The following is an 18,542-nucleotide window of genomic DNA, read 5'->3' on the forward strand; positions in this document are numbered from 1 at the left end:
TCTCTCTAGAAATGGAAATTTTCATTTCTAATATTTCTCAACTGGGAAGACATTTCCTGCTTCTGGCACGATGCATTTCAAGAATATTGCATGATTAAAATTGCAGCCATAGGAATTCCGGAATACAATTTTATCTTAAACAGAGCAACCAAAAATTTTTAAGTTTTATGTTTGGTTTTCTTCAGTTTGAAACTTTTCTTTCCAAATACTGTATTTTAATGCCTTTAACTTATGTTCATAAAATACCCAAAGGGGAACTTTTAAAATTGTCCCATCCAGAATGAAACAACCTAAACCTTTTTTATTTTTCCGAAATTTTCAATTTAAGGCAGTGCCCTACTCCAGGGATTACAAACGAAAATATGAGTTCTTCCGCAGAAAGTTGAAGAAGCAGGTTAGTGATATTTATAGAAAATATTTGGGAATGTTCATTAAATAGGCTAAATATACTAGGGAATGCATTTTTTAAAGTAATAAAAATTACATTCTATATTTGTAACAGCTTTGAGTGAATCGTTTCCTATAGAAGAAGTATTTTTTCAAATACTTACTATACATCAATAAAAGACCCTAATTATTTTGTCTTTCCTCAAGATACAGAGAAATAGTATTAAAAGTGGATTTTAAAGCATTTTAACTTGGTGTTTCCTATTGGGATTTATGGGATTTGGGTTTTTTAGAACTGGGCAAGAATAGTTTAAGAGATTATCTTCTAGCCACTCTGGATTCCTTTTTTACTTTATTATTTTTCAGGGGTAGTCGTTTATCCTCTAAAATTTCATAGGACATTCTTCTTGTTGTTAAGTACCATCAAGTTGATTCCAACTCATAGCAACCCGGTGTAGGATTTCCAAGGAGCAGCTGGTGGGGTTAAACCACCAACCTTGAGATTACCAGTCCAGTGCTTATCCTATAGCACCACATCAGGAGTCCACATTTAACATATCTTTGTATAATTTTAAAATACAGTTTTGATTAGAGCAGTGCTCCTGTTACTTGTCTCCATTTGTTTAACATGTATTTTCCTATACTTCTTTCCATCAATACAAATTCTGTATGCTTGGAACTAAACTCATCATCTGCCCGTCTATTCCATTTACCAAAAATGGTGAGGATCATTTTTAAATGCCTTTCCCTGTAGTCTAGGAAGATTACCACTAGGTGGCTATATTGGGTTACACTTTCTTGTGTTTAAGCCGGAAGCCTGGTTTTACAGAGAATCAAGATGGTGGGTTGACTGCCAGAAAGTTTTCTCCCTGTTGTTGCTAGGTGCCATTGAGTCGATTTCTACTCCTATGACCTTAAGTAACAGACTGGAACTGCCCTAAAGGTGCTCTAAGCTGTAATCTTTACAGGAGTAGATCACCAGATTTTTCTTTGCGGAGTCAATGGATTTTTTTCATCCTAAATTTTAACAAACATGAAATAAGGTATTTTAGAATTCTATGAGAACACTAAAAAACTGTCACAAAACTGTCACAACTTTTAAAAATCATCTTAAATAATAACTCTATGCCAAAATTGCTCTGGAAATGTTCTCTTATCCTAGGCTTTAGAATTTTACATCTTTGTTGAATTATTTTTCTGGTAAAAATTATTAGTGAAACAATGCTAGTGGAGAAGAAGTACTAAATTTTCTATTTGACAGTCATAAAATTTGTAAGCATGTTATAATGTCTAATTATTGATGTTCTCTAGGCAACAGAAATTATGGGACAAAACTGTTTATAAAACAGGTCACCAAAAAGCCATAATGAAAACAATAATTATATTTATCGAGCTGTTACTACATATAAGCCATTTTTCTTAGCAAGTTACATGTACTGTTCATTTAGTCTCTACGACAACCTTAAAAAGAAGATTATGTTATTACTACAATTTACAGACGAGGTAATAGCTAAGGCACAGAGGTTAAGTGGCAAAATTCAAATGAAGTGGGTGATATAGCTCCAGAGTCTAAACTCTTAACCAACATGGCTTATGATAATTAATAGAGAAAATTAATATAGAAATGACCCAAATATAATAAAGAGATGAAAATAGGAAAGAAAGATGAAGAGGCATGGAGTTGTTCCAGAAGGAGAGAACCAAGAACATGGGGAAAAGGCTGCAAATTTCGCCAAACTACTACAAAATATGAACCTTCACATTAACAAACACAATCCCAAATATGATTGAAGAGAAAGTCCATATCTAGACATATACAGTTGCCGTTGAATCAATTCCAACTCTTGGTGACTCTGTGTATCAGAGTAGAATTGTGCTCCATAGAGTTTTCAGTGACCTTGTCTAAAGCATGCCTCTCCTCAGAGGAACCTCTTTGGTGGCCTCAAACCTCCAACTTTTTGGTTAGCATCCATATGCTTCTTTAACCTTTTCCCTTCCCTCATCTTCAGCATCTTACTTGTTAGGCATGATGATTGCTAATAATTATTGAGCTCACCATGTGTCATATGCCATGTATGTGCTTTAAATGCATTATTTCATTAAATCTTGAGAAAACTCTTAGAGGGTAAGAATTTTTAACACTTATGTGAGTTATTTTAGATGATTAAATAGAAAAAAAACATGTACCTTGCTCACCTAATAAATGGTGGCATTAGGTTTGAACAAAAGGCCTCCTGACTCCAGAATCCATGCCCTTGTCATTACTGAGTTCCAACCATGGTTTCTCCCTAGCCACCGTCTCTTTCTTCCATTAGCTTCACTCCCTTCCTGTACGTCTCTTACAATTCCTCTGTAAAACCACTCTATACTTCTACCCTATCAGCTTCTGAAAATGTCCTAAGCTCATCATGTTGCTCTTCGGCTCAGAAACTCTCTTCTTTCCAGTCTGTCATTCGGTCTAATCCCAGGCTACTTCCCAACCTTCTTTTCACTAGAATTCCTTCCCTTTTCTTCCCCCTCCTCTGTCTATACACTCTGAGGAGCCCTGGTGGAGCTGTGGGCTAGGTATTGGACTCTTAATTATAAGGTTGACAGGTCTTACCCATGAGCAGCTCCTTGGGAGAAAGCTGTCTACTCTCAAAGATTTACAGCCTCGGGCTGCTGACCACGTTGGTCACCGATAAGGGGAAAAACAGCATAAGTCCAACCACAATCAATAGACTCCTGTTAATCTAAATTGAGACCTGGTTGGCCAGCAGTATGACGAGACCTGGGGACTCCTGGACCCAGAAACCGGGACATGGCCACAGAGGACTAGAGCGTGGAGTGTGAAGCATCCAACTGATATGAAGTGAGGGGAGATGCACAAGAACACCCACACTTGCAGATAGTACCCACTTGACCTGGCTTCAATGGTTGGATAATCAGAACTCGACTAGAGGAAGAAAGAAGAGGGGGAGAAAAGTGTAATGATGAACTTGACCTATGCTTATGGATGCAGTAGGGTAAAGGAGGCAACAAATCTTTACAGTGAGGATCATTCCTACCCCCTTGGTACACAGGGTCGACAAGGATGGGCAACTTAGGAGTTGGCTACCCAAAATGGGGGTGGCTACAAAGGCAAGAAGTGACTGGCTTACAGCCTTTCAATAAGGAACCCAGTTCCAGAGGGTACGGGAAAAGGTAGAATCTCCACTGAGTGGTTTCCAGCCTGTCTGGATGGGGCTGATGAAAGGTGATGGGGATAAGACTCTTGTGGTTCAATAGTAAATGATTGCTATCAGGACTGACTGTGAGTGTTGGAAAGGTAAAGGTAGACGTTTTGTAACAAAAGGAGGAGAGTGGTTGATTTTGCAGTCCAGGAGCAGAGGTCCCTGAAATCATCAAGGGAGAAAAACGAAGTGTGGGACCCTATCCAGAGAATAAGTAACAGCCAGAGATGGAGGCAGAGACGATGACATGGAGAGAAGGAGTGGCTGGGGACTCTAGACTCAGGGAGAGAGAGGGGCTGTGTGCTGGCGGCTGGGGGGCAGGCTTGCAGGGTGTACCCTTTGGTTGTTTGATGATGCATGCAGGGGATTGTAATCATTGCAATGAAGTGAAATACAACAGAATGAATGTAAAGATAATGTTCTCCCATGTAAACTATCACATAATTCACAATAAAAACTTAACAACAAAAATCTTTATGGGAAAACAAAACAAAAACAACAACAGAAAAGATTTACAGCCTCAGAAACCCTATTTAGGGTCTTTATGAGTCAGAATTGACTCGATGGCAGTGAGTTTGTTGTTTTTTTGGATTTTTTGTTGTTGTTCTATACTGTATAGCTACCAACTTAGTAGCACTAAACAACAACACCCTCTGTTATTGTTATGTGCTCTTGAGTTGGTTCCGACTCATAGTGACCCTGTATAGGGTTTCCAAAGAGCAACTGGTGGGTATGAACTGCTAGTCTGGGGGTTAGCAGTTCAGTGCTGATCCTACAGTGCCATACCATTCCCTCAAGCTCCTAAATCTATCACACTGCTGTACTTGCTGTTCTCTTAGCCTGTGGTTCTTAAGTCCTTCCTTCTCTTCCCCAAACACTTCTACCCAGAAACCTTTTTGACTGCCTCACTTGCAGTTACTATCTAGGTATTTTATGCCCCCATAGATCCCTACTTATGTGTCTGTTCTAAGCAGAAGTTCTACTCTTTTAAATCTCAGAATTAGTCACATTTACACTTTGTGCTCATGTGCACACCAGATGATGTGTTCCTTGAGGAAGAAACCATGTCTTATATAATGTTTCCATCCTCCTTTTTTTCCCCATCCTTTTTACCCATTGTGCCACCTACCTAGCATGGGGTCTAGTCCAGAAAAATGTTTATTGAGCAATTTATCTAAAATCAGTTTTCTCCAGTGTTGACTTTTTTTTCCCCCAAAGCTAAAAAGAACACCACTTATCTCTTTCTATAATGATTTGCACTGTTTTCCTGAGCATTATGAAGAGTAAATTTTTTTTTTTTCCAAGTGACAATGTTGATGGCATGTTTTGTCTTATTGCTTTCCTCTTAAAATTTAAACACAAAAGACGACTCTGGAATAAAATGTTTGGATGCATTTTATAAAATAACAATAAGATGTGCCCAAAGCCATAGTTATTAACATTTGTCACATAAGCAAAGGAAGTGTAAAGATTGCTAAGGCAATACTACTTAATTAAGAGCAGAGATGCAGGAGTTAAAACTTAAGTTAACTCTGTCTCTTCAGTTCCTTCCTCCATAAGATGAGGGCAGTAGTAATATGTTGCTATAATGAATAAATGGGTTAATCCATTTAAAATGCTTGAAACAGGTCCTGGCACTGTAAATGTTAGCCCTTATTAATGAGTGAAATAGGATAGACTTCAAGAAATAGTAAATGCGTAGATAAGGAAAAACCCTGACAAAAACAGCCAATGGCTAAACTATAGGTCCCGGAATGGTCTTATTGGAAACTAATGAGGAAAGGACTGTTCCTGAAGTGACTTAACATGGGCATTGTCATTGTCATCAAGAGCTTCTTCAGAGAGACATCCTAAATCTATACTAAGGGATTAGCAAAAATAATTGAATTCTTTCAAACCAGAGAGAAAACATTTAAGACAATATAATTTATTATGCTTTCTTCAAGTACTTAAAGAAAAAAGGGGCACAGGGTACAGTATGATGAATTTCATAATTTTCATGAAAGATAAATATATCATCATTCTGAAATGAATAAAGCTACATGTCTTTTTTTCTGGGTTTTCAGACTGACATTCCAAACAAATTTGAAATGAAACTTCGCCGGGCAACTGTTCTTGAGGATTCATACAGGAGAATTGTGGCTGTCAAGAGAGCAGACTTCCTCAAGGCTAGACTATGGATTGAGTTTGATGGTGAAAAGGGATTAGATTATGGAGGAGTCGCCAGAGAATGGTTCTTCCTTATTTCAAAGGAAATGTTTAACCCTTATTATGGGTTGTTTGAATATTCCGCTACGTAAGTATCTTTACAATAACTGTATATGGAAAACAATCTTTATTGTTTTGAAAGTAACAGAATTGCATACTACAAAGAAAATTTATATTATTATATTCCAGAAAAGGGAGATTACACTCTAAGGTTGTTTCAGAAATTACTGTTTTTAAAACGGTTCTGTCCAGTGATGTGATGTAGTTCTGGAGTTCTGGTGCTGCGCTGTGTAGGCTAAGCACTGGACTGTAAGGTCAGTTTGAACCACAAGGTCGGCAGTTCAAACCCACCAGCTGCTGCCCGGAAACTCTGTACAAGGTCACTATGAGTTGGAACCTACTCGATGGCACTCCATGAAAACAACAGTGTGGTTCTAAAGAGCCCTGGAGCACTCAGCTGCAAACGAGGTTAAGCACTTAACGGTTAACGGCTCCCTGAAAGGTTGCCAGTTTGAACAATGTAGCAGCTCTACAGGAGAAAAACCTTCCATAGGACAACAGCCAAGAAAACCCATGGGCATCTCTGTCACATGGGGTTTCATTGAGTCATAATCGACTTGATGGTACCCAACAATAACAGCAGCAGTGATTCTAGTACAAGTAGACAATTCTAAAAAGAGGGAGATCACTTTAAATTTTTTGTCATATTAAAATTTTTACCATGAAATATAGAGAAGAATATTTAAATATGGTTTCCTTTGCAGGGATAATTACACCCTACAGATAAACCCCAACTCTGGATTGTGTAATGAAGATCACCTCTCTTATTTCAAGTTTATAGGACGGGTAGCTGGAATGGCAGTGTATCATGGCAAACTGTTGGATGGTCAGTATAAACCTTGAAAAAGCATAAACCTTGTTAAGAATGTATAATTAAATTACATGTTTATTTTCACTTAATATTCATTCTAAATATACTTGTTTGTTTTTCTTACAAGGTTTTTTCATCCGGCCATTTTACAAGATGATGCTACAGAAACCAATAACACTTCATGACATGGAATCGGTGGTATGTCTGTCTCTCGTATCATTTAAAGAAGCATAATTTAACAGGAAGCTCAGGATTTTGAAGGATTAGTTTTCAGTGATAGAGAGGTTAATATATCAGTGTTCCAAAATGCAAACGAGTACTTCCCTCAACATTTAATGACACTTTCTGCCAAAGTTGCATTAATTTTACAGTGAACACCTTGATTCCTCAATTAGCATTTTTCTGTACTGGTCCTATCATGTATCTGTTCATTTCTTCATGAATCTGTTCTATTTTTGATGCATTTCAAAGTGAGTTGCATATGTAAGCAACCAAAAAACAAGCCCAACCCACTGCTGCTGAGGTGATTGCAATTCATAACAAGACTGTAGGACAGAGCAGAACTGCCCCATAGGGTTTCCAAGGCTGTAAATCTTTATGGAAGCAGGCTGCCATATCCTTCTCCCTTGGAGTGGCTGGTGGGTTTAAACCACCAACCTTTCTATTAACAGTGTTTTAACCACTGTACTATCAACGCCCTCGTAAATACTTCAACTTTTTCTGTTGTTTTGTTTTCTCTTACACGTTGCTTGAATTGTGATCTTTTATGACAAATGGTGTGTGCTTTCATAAGCGCCAGTCTAAAGGCAAGGACATGAGGTTAGAGCACTACAAAGAAATAGAAACCCAAGGAGCAATCCCTAAAATAACCTTCTTATAGCCTATGCTGAATAACCTCATACAGAAGTATATACATGGACTTCAAGACCTTTCCTTTGGGGTCAAGTACACCCTTTATTCCTTTCTCGTTATACATTATGAGTGTAAACAGTGTAATTCTTTACAATCATAAGATTGCACAGCTATTTGAATGATTTAATTGAAGCTCTGTATTTAATTTGAGATTCTGCTTTATATTGGGACAGGTATATATAATAATTCCCTCTGGCTATTTATGCATTTCAAGCACATTGGTCTCATAACCACATTAGAAAGGTGCCAGGTGTTTCTGGATATCCAAGGAACTATAGCTTACCTGAAAACTGCTTGATTTAGCTCTTTAATTGGGTCATAAAGGCTACACCTCCACAGAGACATGTCTAAACTTTTAAGCTATTGAGTCCTAGTGTGGTGCTATAGGATAAGCACTGGATTGCTTAACCATAGCTAACAGCAAGGTTTGTGATTTAAACCCACCACCAGCCACTCCTTAGAAACCTAATACAGGGTCACTGTGAGTCACAACCAACTCAACAGCACTTAACAACAACATTATTGATTTATGCCTCCTTATCTTACATTTAGGAGTCCTGTAAGATAAGGAGGCATAAACTATGGGTTAATACACTGGACTGCAAGGTCAGTGATTCAAATCACCAGCTGCTCCTCGGAAACCCTATACAGGATCTCTGTGAGTCAGAACGGACTCGATAACACTTAACAACATCTTTCAGTTACCAGTGTTCCAACTCTTGGAATGAGAATATATACAAGTGACTCTTTCATCATCTGTTCATGTATTCAAACCCTTTTTGCAAGTTCAGGTGTCTTTGCATATTTATATTTTGTACATATAATCTTTTCCACCTAGGATAGTGAATATTATAATTCACTAAGATGGATTCTTGAAAATGACCCAACAGAACTGGACCTCCGGTTTATCATCGATGAAGAACTTTTTGGACAGGTTTGTAAAATTGATCAAATGATACAAATTGTAGAATAAATGTACAACTTCAGTGTCGATATTAAATAATGCAGATAGCACATTTCTGTGTTCTTTCTTACATTTCCTTTCCAGTAACAAAAGTTGTCCCTTAACAAGAATTTGTGCCTCCTTTGACATTTGACTCATTAGTTTTTAATAGTTTAAAATTTAATTATGTAAAGGTGCTTTGCTTTTAAATTAGAATGAATGTAATTTAAAACACCAGGTCTCTGATATAACTATAAAATGTATATTGTATTTTTTTTCCACTAAAGTAACAATATCAAAATAATCATGTTTAATTTTAGACACATCAACATGAGTTGAAAAGTGGAGGATCAGAAATAGTTGTCAACAATAAGAATAAAAGGGAATATATTTAGTAAGTATTTTGTTACTAAGTATTTAACTATTTAGTAAACATTTTACTATATTTTGTAAATAAATTTTGTATTTCTTCCAGGGAAGATTCTTCTGACCCTTTCCCTCTTCTCCCATAGCCAAACTCTGATTTTTTTTTTTCTTTTCTGTTAACAGAGCAGTATTACCTGCTCATACTGGTTTTGTCTTGTGCTTAGCTAGTCTTTCATTTCTGTCTCTAATTGAAATTAGCATACCCTACACCTTATGCTTGGTTACTGTGAAAAAGAATGAAATGTTTTGTTTCCTTTTAGTCTTGTAATACAATGGCGATTTGTAAACCGAATTCAGAAGCAAATGGCTGCTTTCAAAGAGGTACTCATTTTCTTTCATTTGCGCTTCTATAATTGCAAAGTACTTGCCATAATTTTCAAATATTGGGACTTATCAATATTTGATAAGACTGAGAAAAATTCATATATGGCTTTCTGAGACCATTTTAAACTGTATGTACATAAAATTGAAACTGCAAGGTTGGCAGTTCAAACCCACCAGCAGCTCTTTGGAAACCCTATAAAAGGTTACTATGAATTGGAACCAACTCAGCTACACTTAACAACAAATATAGTGTAACATGGGGAACACAGTGGCTCTGTATAATAACCACTGAACTGTGAAACACATGGTTGGTAGCTCAAGCCTACCAGCCGCTCCTCGGGAGAAAGATGAGGCTTTCCACTCCTGCAAAAAATGTATAGCCTCTGAAACCCTATATAGGGTCGCTATGAGTCAGAATCGATACAACTACTCTTAAAAACAAAATAATATATATATATGTATGTATGTGTGTGTATATATATATATATAAATTTTTTATTGTCACCTGAATGACAGTTTACAGAGCAAATTGGTTTTCCATTCAGACACATTTTGTTTTGTGATACTGATTTCAATCCCCACATTGTAACATTTCAATTCTATTTTAAGTTTTTTAAAACTATACAAGTAGATTTTTACTATTTTTACTATTAGAATCCAATTATTTAAAATAGTTATACAATAAGCACTGACAACCCCCATTCCCATCTGTTACTGCCCCTCACTTTAAATAAACTCAGGAGAACAAAAGAAGAGGAGTGCTCTGAATAGTATGTTTTTCCAATAGAAAATATTTCTTGGCTTTAGATAGTTTGTGGGAAAATGTAATTAAAAGATAATGGAATTTTTCCATGAAGTTTTTGAAGCCCCTCCATTCTACAGTTGCTTTTTTGTGGTTGCATTTTACAATACAGATTCTAATTTACTTAAATGTCCCCAGTTGGTAGGCCTTAGGCTATATTCAGGTTACTCATTTCTTAAGCAAACTTAAATGTTTATCAGATGCTTTCCTATGTATAAATATTGGGAACTGACTATATACCTGGTGCCGTGCTTGGCAAAAAGACATGGGCCAGCTACCAAGACAGTAGTGGTGGGAACAGAGCATTGGGGTATTGTTTAGAAGGCAGAGCAGCAGCAGAGGGTGATGCAAAGGATGGAGTTCTAGGGTGGCAGGATGAACTTTGAAGCCCTGTGCACATATGTAGTGCAGCTGTGGACTAGATAAGATGAAAAAACTCCACACATGGAGACCTAGAAGCAGCAACATTGAAGGAGTGAGCAGTGAAAAAAAAGAGAGAGAGAGAGACTTCAAAGGAAATTTACAAAGACAGACAAAGGTGGAAGAGAAACTCCAAGAGAGAAAGGTAGGTTTCAAGACCAAGTTTCCAAGAACATAGGTGTTTCCATTAATACCATATTGCAGAGATGTCAGATAAGGTATGGAACCAGGAAGTATTTATTAGAGTTAGCTGAAAGCTGTGTTTGACTTTCTCCTGAGCAGTTTCAGGCAGTAAAGGCCTAGAGGCAGATTGCAATGGGTTGAGGGGTAAACGGAAGGTGAACAAATGGATTCTGTAAGAGCAGATCACTGTCAGGAGCCTTGGCTGTGAAGGGAAGATGATACAGGGTGTTTGCTTCTTTATTTCCTTTTTAAGGTGGCTATGACCTGAACAAATTGAAGTGCATGAGAAGTGAGCTAGTTGAGGGAGGTGGTTTAGTGAGATGACCTTCTGAGGAAGCAGATAAAGCACAGGGTCTGGCATGTCTTCACTGCAGTGGGAAGGGGACCAGGATGGTTATTCTTGCTGATTGATATGTGAAGGTACAGAAGATTGATGGGAGCCCCAGCTTGCATAACTGTGTGGCAGTGCTAACTGGGTTTTTTTAATGCATTTTTCTACCAGGGATTTTTTGAACTGATACCACAAGATCTCATCAAAATTTTTGATGAAAATGAGCTAGAGGTAAGGAAATATGTTTATTTTAAATAAAAGTTTGAACCCATTGTTTTCCGCATTTACTGTGTGATATTTCTTATTTATGCAGCTTCTTATGTGTGGATTGGGAGATGTAGATGTGAATGACTGGCAGGAACACACCAAGTATAAGAATGGCTACAATGTAAATCATCAAGTCATACAGTGGTTTTGGAAGGTAATGAAAAGTTTCTGTTTTCAGAAATTTTTGATAGATTCAATCAAATTTAAAGTTAGCTCTTGATTGTCTTTACTAATAGATTATGTATAGATAACATAGAAAATTATATCACCCTGAGAAACTTACCTTTGATTTTGTACTACTGTATATACTGCTCCTCGGAAACCCTGTACAGGCTCACTATGGGTCGGAACCGACTCGATGGCACTTCACAACAACAACAACATATACTGATATATAATACTTATTGTTTATAGCCCCATCCTCTATACACATTTATATAATGAAGTAAATGGCGATGACAAGATGTTGTTGTTGTTGGTAAGTGCTGTCGAGTCGATTCCGACCCATGGTGACCCTGTACAGGGTTTCCGAGGCTGTAAACCTTTATGGGAGCAGAAAGCCTCATCTTTCTCCCACGGAACAGCTGGTATTGACAAGACGAGACCATACTAAAAAGGAAGAACTCTGAAGAGAGTTTGGAATTATAACCAAGAATGTATTCTCTGACTCCTTTAAGTGTGATTTTCTATTTTCTAAAGAAATTTGCATGCCATTCAATATCAGTAAATACAATTTTTAAAAGCCAGGAGTCACATTCAGGAAAGGAATTTTGGGCACGTTATTATACTATCATCCCATTCTAAAGAGTTACCATACAGCTTTGGAAGCAAAGTTTCTACCAAGGAATAAGCAAACCACTCATAAACAAAAATTCAATAAGTGATTATTAATCTATAACTGAATGCCAATAGCATACTTCTCAGAATAACTTTGTTACCTGTTTCTAATGATAATGTCTAAATGTCATTTTCATCTTATTCAGGCTGTTTTAATGATGGATTCAGAAAAAAGAATAAGATTACTTCAGTTTGTCACTGGCACGTCCCGTGTGCCTATGAATGGATTTGCTGAACTTTATGGTAAGGATTTGCCATTGATGTTGTTAAGTGCTGTTGAGTCGGTTCCGACTCAAAGCAACCCTGTATAGGATTTCCAAGGTGAGTCTGGTGAGTTTGAACCACCAACCTTGTGGTCCAGTGTTTATCCTACAGTGCCACACCAGGACACCAGGATTTTCTATAAATCATATGACAGTGGAATGATGCCAGTTTCCTTTGTTAATGCTGATTATTCTTCAAACTTGTATTTACATATATCAAAATAAATTTAATCATATAATGAGGAGCCCTGGTGGTGCTGTGGGTTAGGCATTGGACTGCTAAATGAAAGAAGAATGATGAGGCCCTCTGCTCCCATAAAGATTTGTAGCTTCTGAAACCTTACATAAAATCACTGTGTCGAAATTTAATTGACAGCAGTGAGTTTGGCTTAGTTTAATCACATAGTGAGAAGTCCTGGATGATGCAAACTGTACATTTTTGGCTGCTAACCAAAAGGTTGGAGGTCGAATTCACCCAGACACCTCAGAAGTAAGGCCTGCTGATCTACTTCCAAAACTTGGCCACTGAAACCCTGTGGAGAAAGGTACTCTGACACACAGACATCACCATGAGTTTGAATTGACTCAGATAGTGAAGAGGAAAACTGGAAATGAAAAATTCCATTATAGAAACATGATCTATACTGTGTATGTTAACAAGTATATATATATAAGGAGCTTTGGTAGCATAGTGGTTACGAATCGGGCTGCGAACCTTAAGGTTAGCGGTTCGAAACTACCAGCTGCTCCGCGGGAGAAAGATGAGGCTTTCTACTCCCATAAAGATTTACACCTTCGGAAACCCTATACAGGGTCGCTATGGGTCGGAACCGACTCGATGGCACTTAACAACAACAACAACAACAGCGGACTAAACACACGTACTTTTGTTATACTTTACTGATCAATCTGACATTCAACTAACCATACAATTTGTTTCAGTCCTTTCCATGCAACAACCCTTGTCCCATTTCCTCCCTGTGGTTCATATTTCCATTCCACCTTTCTTCCCCTTCCTTCTTAACTTTGTCCTTAGTTAAATTTTGCCCTTTTGATCTTGAATGGCTGACCATTCCATAGTGACAATAACTTAGTATTGTTGCCTCTGTGCACTCCCCCCACCCCCCATATACCTATTAACTGCTTGGCTGAAAAGTATAGATAGCCCTGAGCCATGAAGGTGAGTTCCTGAAGGTGGACAAGGGCGATAGTCTTGGGTTCCTCCAGGCTCTTTTTGCTCAGGAAGCCTGATTTTCTGTTTGAGTTTTGTTCCACATTTTCTCCTATCTGGGACCTTCTAATGTGATCCCTTTCAGGGCACTAGCCGGGTACCACTAGTTCTTGTGGACTCAGAGCCGTGGTGACTGATGTTCACCTACTCCATTGGTCCACTAGTCCTCATCACCCTTCTTTCTTCTGCACATGGAGAGCCCAAGATCTGTGTCTTAGACAGTCACTCATGAGCTTTTAAAATCCAAGAAGGGACTCACCAAAGTAGGATGTAGAACATTGTCTCTGTGAACTATTTTATGCCATTTGACCATTGTGTCCCCTGAAACTATGGCCCCAAGTCCTCAGGCACAGCAACTCATTGCCTTAAGATGTTTGATAATATCCAATAAGTTTTCATCATTTGCCCCCTGTATGCTCCACCACTTTCATAGGTATGTTTACAGCAAAGGTAAATACCTGTGTACAAAGAATCCTCTTTCACACCCTTACATATTTATGGGTATACTCCACACATACTCATTCATCCTATGTATCTGTCCATATATCTGCCCACAGAACACACTTATTCCAATGTTGTATACATAATAACCCTTGCATACTTCCCTGTGTCTTCACCTGACTTCATTCTTTTGTCATCTTCCCATTCTTGTATACTGTCATCCCTATCACCCAAGTTAGTACCTGTTCACTCTCTTAATTAGTGAGTGAATTATTTTCCCTTCCCTTCCACCCCTGGTAAACCATCAAAGATGAAAACCTTCTCTTGAGTTTTTATAACACACTAGTAAACACAATAGAATTGTTCTGGGAACTAGAAATTAGATTGTGGCCTAGGCAGCTCCAAGGTTGAAATTTTCATGGTATAGTCTGTTAATTGGCATAGTAACATGTTTAGTGATTCTATTCTACCTCCTAGTTGTTGAGTAGTGCTTGGGGTCTTAGAGGCTTATAAACAGCCATCCAAGACACGATTGGTCTTCATTCCCTTAGAACAACAGAAATAGGAGAAGGATATGGAATGAGTGGAGTCCTGATGTGGTGCTGCAGGAGAAGCGCTCAACCACAAGGTGGGAGGTTCAAACTCACCAGCCGCTCCTTGGAAACCCTTATTCAGAGTCACTATGAGTCGAAACTGACTCAACATTACTTAGCTAATTGCCTCTATGAATAATTGCCACCTTTGTCATAAACCAGAACTGGATGGTATATGTGAGACTGACTACCATTACGGAATGTTTTGATAAAAGATCAGAATTTTAAATTCTCATGGACTCAAGGACTTTCTAAAGACATGAAGGTTAAATGAATCCCTGAAACAATCTGTAAACCTTAAATAAAAAAATCCCCTGAAGTCTACCAATTAGTAGCTTAGCTTAACTAATAAAGAAGTTCTGCCTTGAGCATTAAGCTCTTTTAAGAACTACCTGTTGTTAAGTGCCATCGAGTTGGTTCCAGCTCACTTTGATCCTGTATAGGGTTTCCAAGGAGTGGCTGGTGGGTTTGAACCACCAATCTTGTGGGTAGCAGTCCAGTGTTTATCCTACAGCACCTATCAGGACTTCTAAATGGAATCAAATTGTTAATAACTCGAAAGAATAGATAGTTACCTCAGGGGGCAGTGAGTTCTTTTTAAGGGGGCAATGGTGGTGGTGGCTGTGTGCCGTGGAGTCGGTTCCAACTCACAACAACCCTGTACAGAGTTTCCGAGGCTGTAAATCTTTACGGGAGTAGAAAGCCTCATCTTTCTCCTGCGGAACAGCTAGTAATTTTGAACTGCTGACCTTGTGGTTTGCAGTCTGATTTGTAACCACTACGTTACCAGAGCTCCTTATACCAATTCAGAAAAGGAAGTTGAGATGGGTACATACCTCAAAGATTGAAGTTAGTGTCACTAAATGATACACCCAGAAACTGCTGAATTGGTTGTCTGTTTTGCTGTATATGTTCTCAACAGAATAAAAAAAAATTTTTCAACATGAAGAGCAATGAATTAAAAAAAAAAAAAAGAAGAAGCTGTACTATCTGAAAGAATTGTTAGTCCCCTCTATCATCTCAGTAAATCTGGTCTCTTTGTTAAACTTTGTTTACAGAACCTGTCAGGCAACTGACACTTCTCCACCTGGAGGAACCACACAAGAATAATTAGGCAGGAACTTGGTTGCTCACTTGGTTGCCTAATTGGATTTCTTAACCTTTGCGTTTTTAGTACTTTCCCCAACTTCACTTCTCTCTTCTATTTTTTAGCCAAGGAGTAAAGAAAAATGAAGGTCAGCCAAACCATGGCCCTTACCTATCTCTGCCTGCACTCTGATTCCTTAGAGATCCCAGGCCTGCTCTCATTCACAGCTGATTTCATGAGCTGTTTACAACTGGGAGAAAATTCTCTTCACAGATCCCAAGTTGTTTGTGTTAGAATATAAATTCAGATTATTATGTATTTATCTAATAATGTAGATGTTACTCTAAAGTGTTACTATTATAATGCAAAAGCCAATAAAAGTATGTTAAGTTTGTATCTGTTGACTTAGAAGGACATTTACGAGAGACAGTTTAGGTGAGTGAGTGAATCAAGAGGGAGAACTACATATAATAATGATTCTAGGTTATAAAAAACAGCAACAAAAGTACTGAAGCTTTAGCAGTGACAGTGGAGGGAGGTGATGTGTAAAAAGGTATGCTTTTTTGAGATGACTTTAATATGTTGTTGTTGTTAAGTTCCATCGAGTCAGTTCCAACCCATAGTGACCCTGTACAGGGTTTCCAAGAGTGTAAATCTTTACAGGAGTAGAAAGCCTCATCTTTCTCCCACGGAGCAGCTGGTAGTTTCGAACCGCTGACCTTAAGGTTCGCAGCCCGATTCGTAACCACTATGCTACCAGAACTCCTTGACTTTAATATAGAGAAAATAAAGTGTATTTGTGCTGCTTCTGCTATTATACTCACACACACATGGAGAAAAGTATGGAAGGTTATTATCAGGTCATTAACATGGATGACCTGGGTAGTTGAAAGAGCTGAAATTGTAGAGGAAAGAGTCATAATATAAGAAGAAAAATAGCATGTATGTATAACATGTTCATATGCATGCAAAATTCTATATGTGCACATGCACCAAAAGGTTCATGACAAGATATTCACCCAGAAGTTATTTCTGAGTACTAAGATGGTGGGATCTGAGGTAAGTTTTACATCCTTCACTGTGTACTTCTGTATCGCTTTAATTTTTTTTTTTTACAGTAAACTTGTATTATTCATGATGTTGTTAGTTGCCATTGAATTGATTCCAGCTCAGACTAAAACTGCTCCCTAGAATTTGCAAGGTTGTGACCTTTCAAAAGCTACGTCTTTCTTCCAAGGTACAGCTGGGTGGGTTAGAATTGTGAACCTTTTGGCTAGTTAAGCATTTATAATTTTATCTGTGTACCTATAAAGGGAACAGTATGTAGAAATACAGCTATGCACATGGCTCAGGAACAGTAAAAGTTCATTAGACACACCACCAGTAGAGGCAGAGTGTCAGAATGGTAAAAATGAACTGACAGAAGAAGAATCCTCTTTTTAAGGCTAGACATTGAAATCAACATACACTTCATTCATTTTGAGTTGAAAGAACCAAATTGTTTTCCTATATAAGGAACTCTGGTAGTGTAGTGGTTACGAATCGGGCTGCGAACTTTAAGGTCAGCGGTTCGAAGCTACCAGCTGCTCTGTGGGAGAAAGATGAGGCTTTCTACTCCCATAAAGATTTCCCCCCCGGAAACCCTGTACAGGATTGCTATGGGTCAAAACCGACTCGACGGCACTTAACAACAACAATATAAGTTCTAAAGGTGGTGCAGTGGCATGTCCGGCTGCTAACTGCAAAGGTTAACAATTCAAACCCACCAGTATCAGACACCCTGTGGAGCAAGTCTCCTCTGTTTTATACGGTCGCTATAAATCAGAATCAACTCCATAGCAATGGGAGTGGATATGGAAGTTCTATATTAGAAAAAGTGAGTTCTGACATGCTAGGAATTTCTGTATTGAATAAAAGAACCAGAGAAACTCTTCTTTCTTGTAGGCTCAAATGGACCACAGTCTTTTACAGTTGAACAGTGGGGTACCCCTGAAAAGCTGCCTAGAGCTCACACCTGGTAAGCAATGGCTAGTGGTTGGTGCAGAGGAAACTGAAAGAAATTTTAGTTCTCTGTGATGTGTTGGAGTGGCCCATCTAAATTGTTGACCATATTTTGCCTCTATAGCATGAGTGCAGAGAGACTCCACTACGGAGTCATGGGGAGATCCATCCCAGTCCTATACCCCTGGTGATAAGACGTGTTGGGTTGTGGGAATGTAGCCTCATCACAAATGTCAGCATTATTGTATTTGCCATGTCAGTGTCTCTCATAACCAACTCCTCTATTCTTTCAGTTTCAATCGCTTGGACTTACCACCTTATGAATCATTTGAAGAATTATGGGATAAACTTCAGATGGCGATTGAGAACACTCAGGGTTTTGATGGGGTTGATTAGATTATAATTATAAATAATGATCTACAATGTTGTACTGCTGCAATAATTTAAAAACAAAATCAGGACTTAAAATTGTCCAGGGAACTACTAAGAGCATCGCCATTGACTCTTCTCAGATACTCAAGAAAACCCTCTACTAGCATTAGGAGAAATGGTGACGTTGTCATACTATTACTTTAATCACTATAAAGTAATGCGTTGCATTTACAAAGTTTTTTTTTAACTCTGTCTTTAGAGTTGACACTAAAGGGTGTATCAGTCCTGTGTGCCTGACATGTAGTGAGTTTTGTCTCAACCTTTACCTCTTACAGTATTTGCCAGGCATTTCTTTCTTAAACTACTGAAATTATGACTGTGAAATATTTGTGAAAAGTATTATGTGTGAAAAGTTTGATGCTTTTTGAGAA

At 38.1% G+C, this 18,542-nt stretch overlaps 1 protein-coding gene across 5 annotated transcripts in view; it reads left to right on the top strand.

The window, feature by feature from the left end:
* Positions 1–18,217, top strand: part of NEDD4 (neural precursor cell expressed, developmentally down-regulated 4, E3 ubiquitin protein ligase) — a 148,170-nt gene extending 129,953 nt beyond the window's left edge. For 4 of the 5 annotated variants that reach the window (XM_006831619.1, XM_006831621.1, XM_006831620.1 and 1 more), the window contains 12 exons: positions 329–394; positions 5,666–5,895; positions 6,572–6,693; positions 6,806–6,876; positions 8,429–8,524; positions 8,854–8,927; positions 9,220–9,280; positions 11,191–11,250; positions 11,333–11,440; positions 12,270–12,366; positions 17,683–17,755; positions 18,033–18,135. In XM_006831619.1, coding sequence (XP_006831682.1) covers positions 329–394; positions 5,666–5,895; positions 6,572–6,693; positions 6,806–6,876; positions 8,429–8,524; positions 8,854–8,927; positions 9,220–9,280; positions 11,191–11,250; positions 11,333–11,440; positions 12,270–12,366; positions 17,683–17,755; positions 18,033–18,135 — 1,161 coding nt within the window. Of the gene's footprint in view, positions 1–328; positions 395–5,665; positions 5,896–6,571; positions 6,694–6,805; positions 6,877–8,428; positions 8,525–8,853; positions 8,928–9,219; positions 9,281–11,190; positions 11,251–11,332; positions 11,441–12,269; positions 12,367–17,682; positions 17,756–18,032 lie in introns of all 5 variants that reach the window. The other variant, XM_006831623.1, reaches the window with a different exon arrangement.
* Positions 18,218–18,542: the final 325 nt, after the last annotated feature.

Source organism: Chrysochloris asiatica, unplaced genomic scaffold (assembly GCF_000296735.1).
Source record: "Chrysochloris asiatica unplaced genomic scaffold, ChrAsi1.0 scaffold00004, whole genome shotgun sequence".
Lineage (NCBI taxonomy): Eukaryota > Metazoa > Chordata > Mammalia > Afrosoricida > Chrysochloridae > Chrysochloris > Chrysochloris asiatica.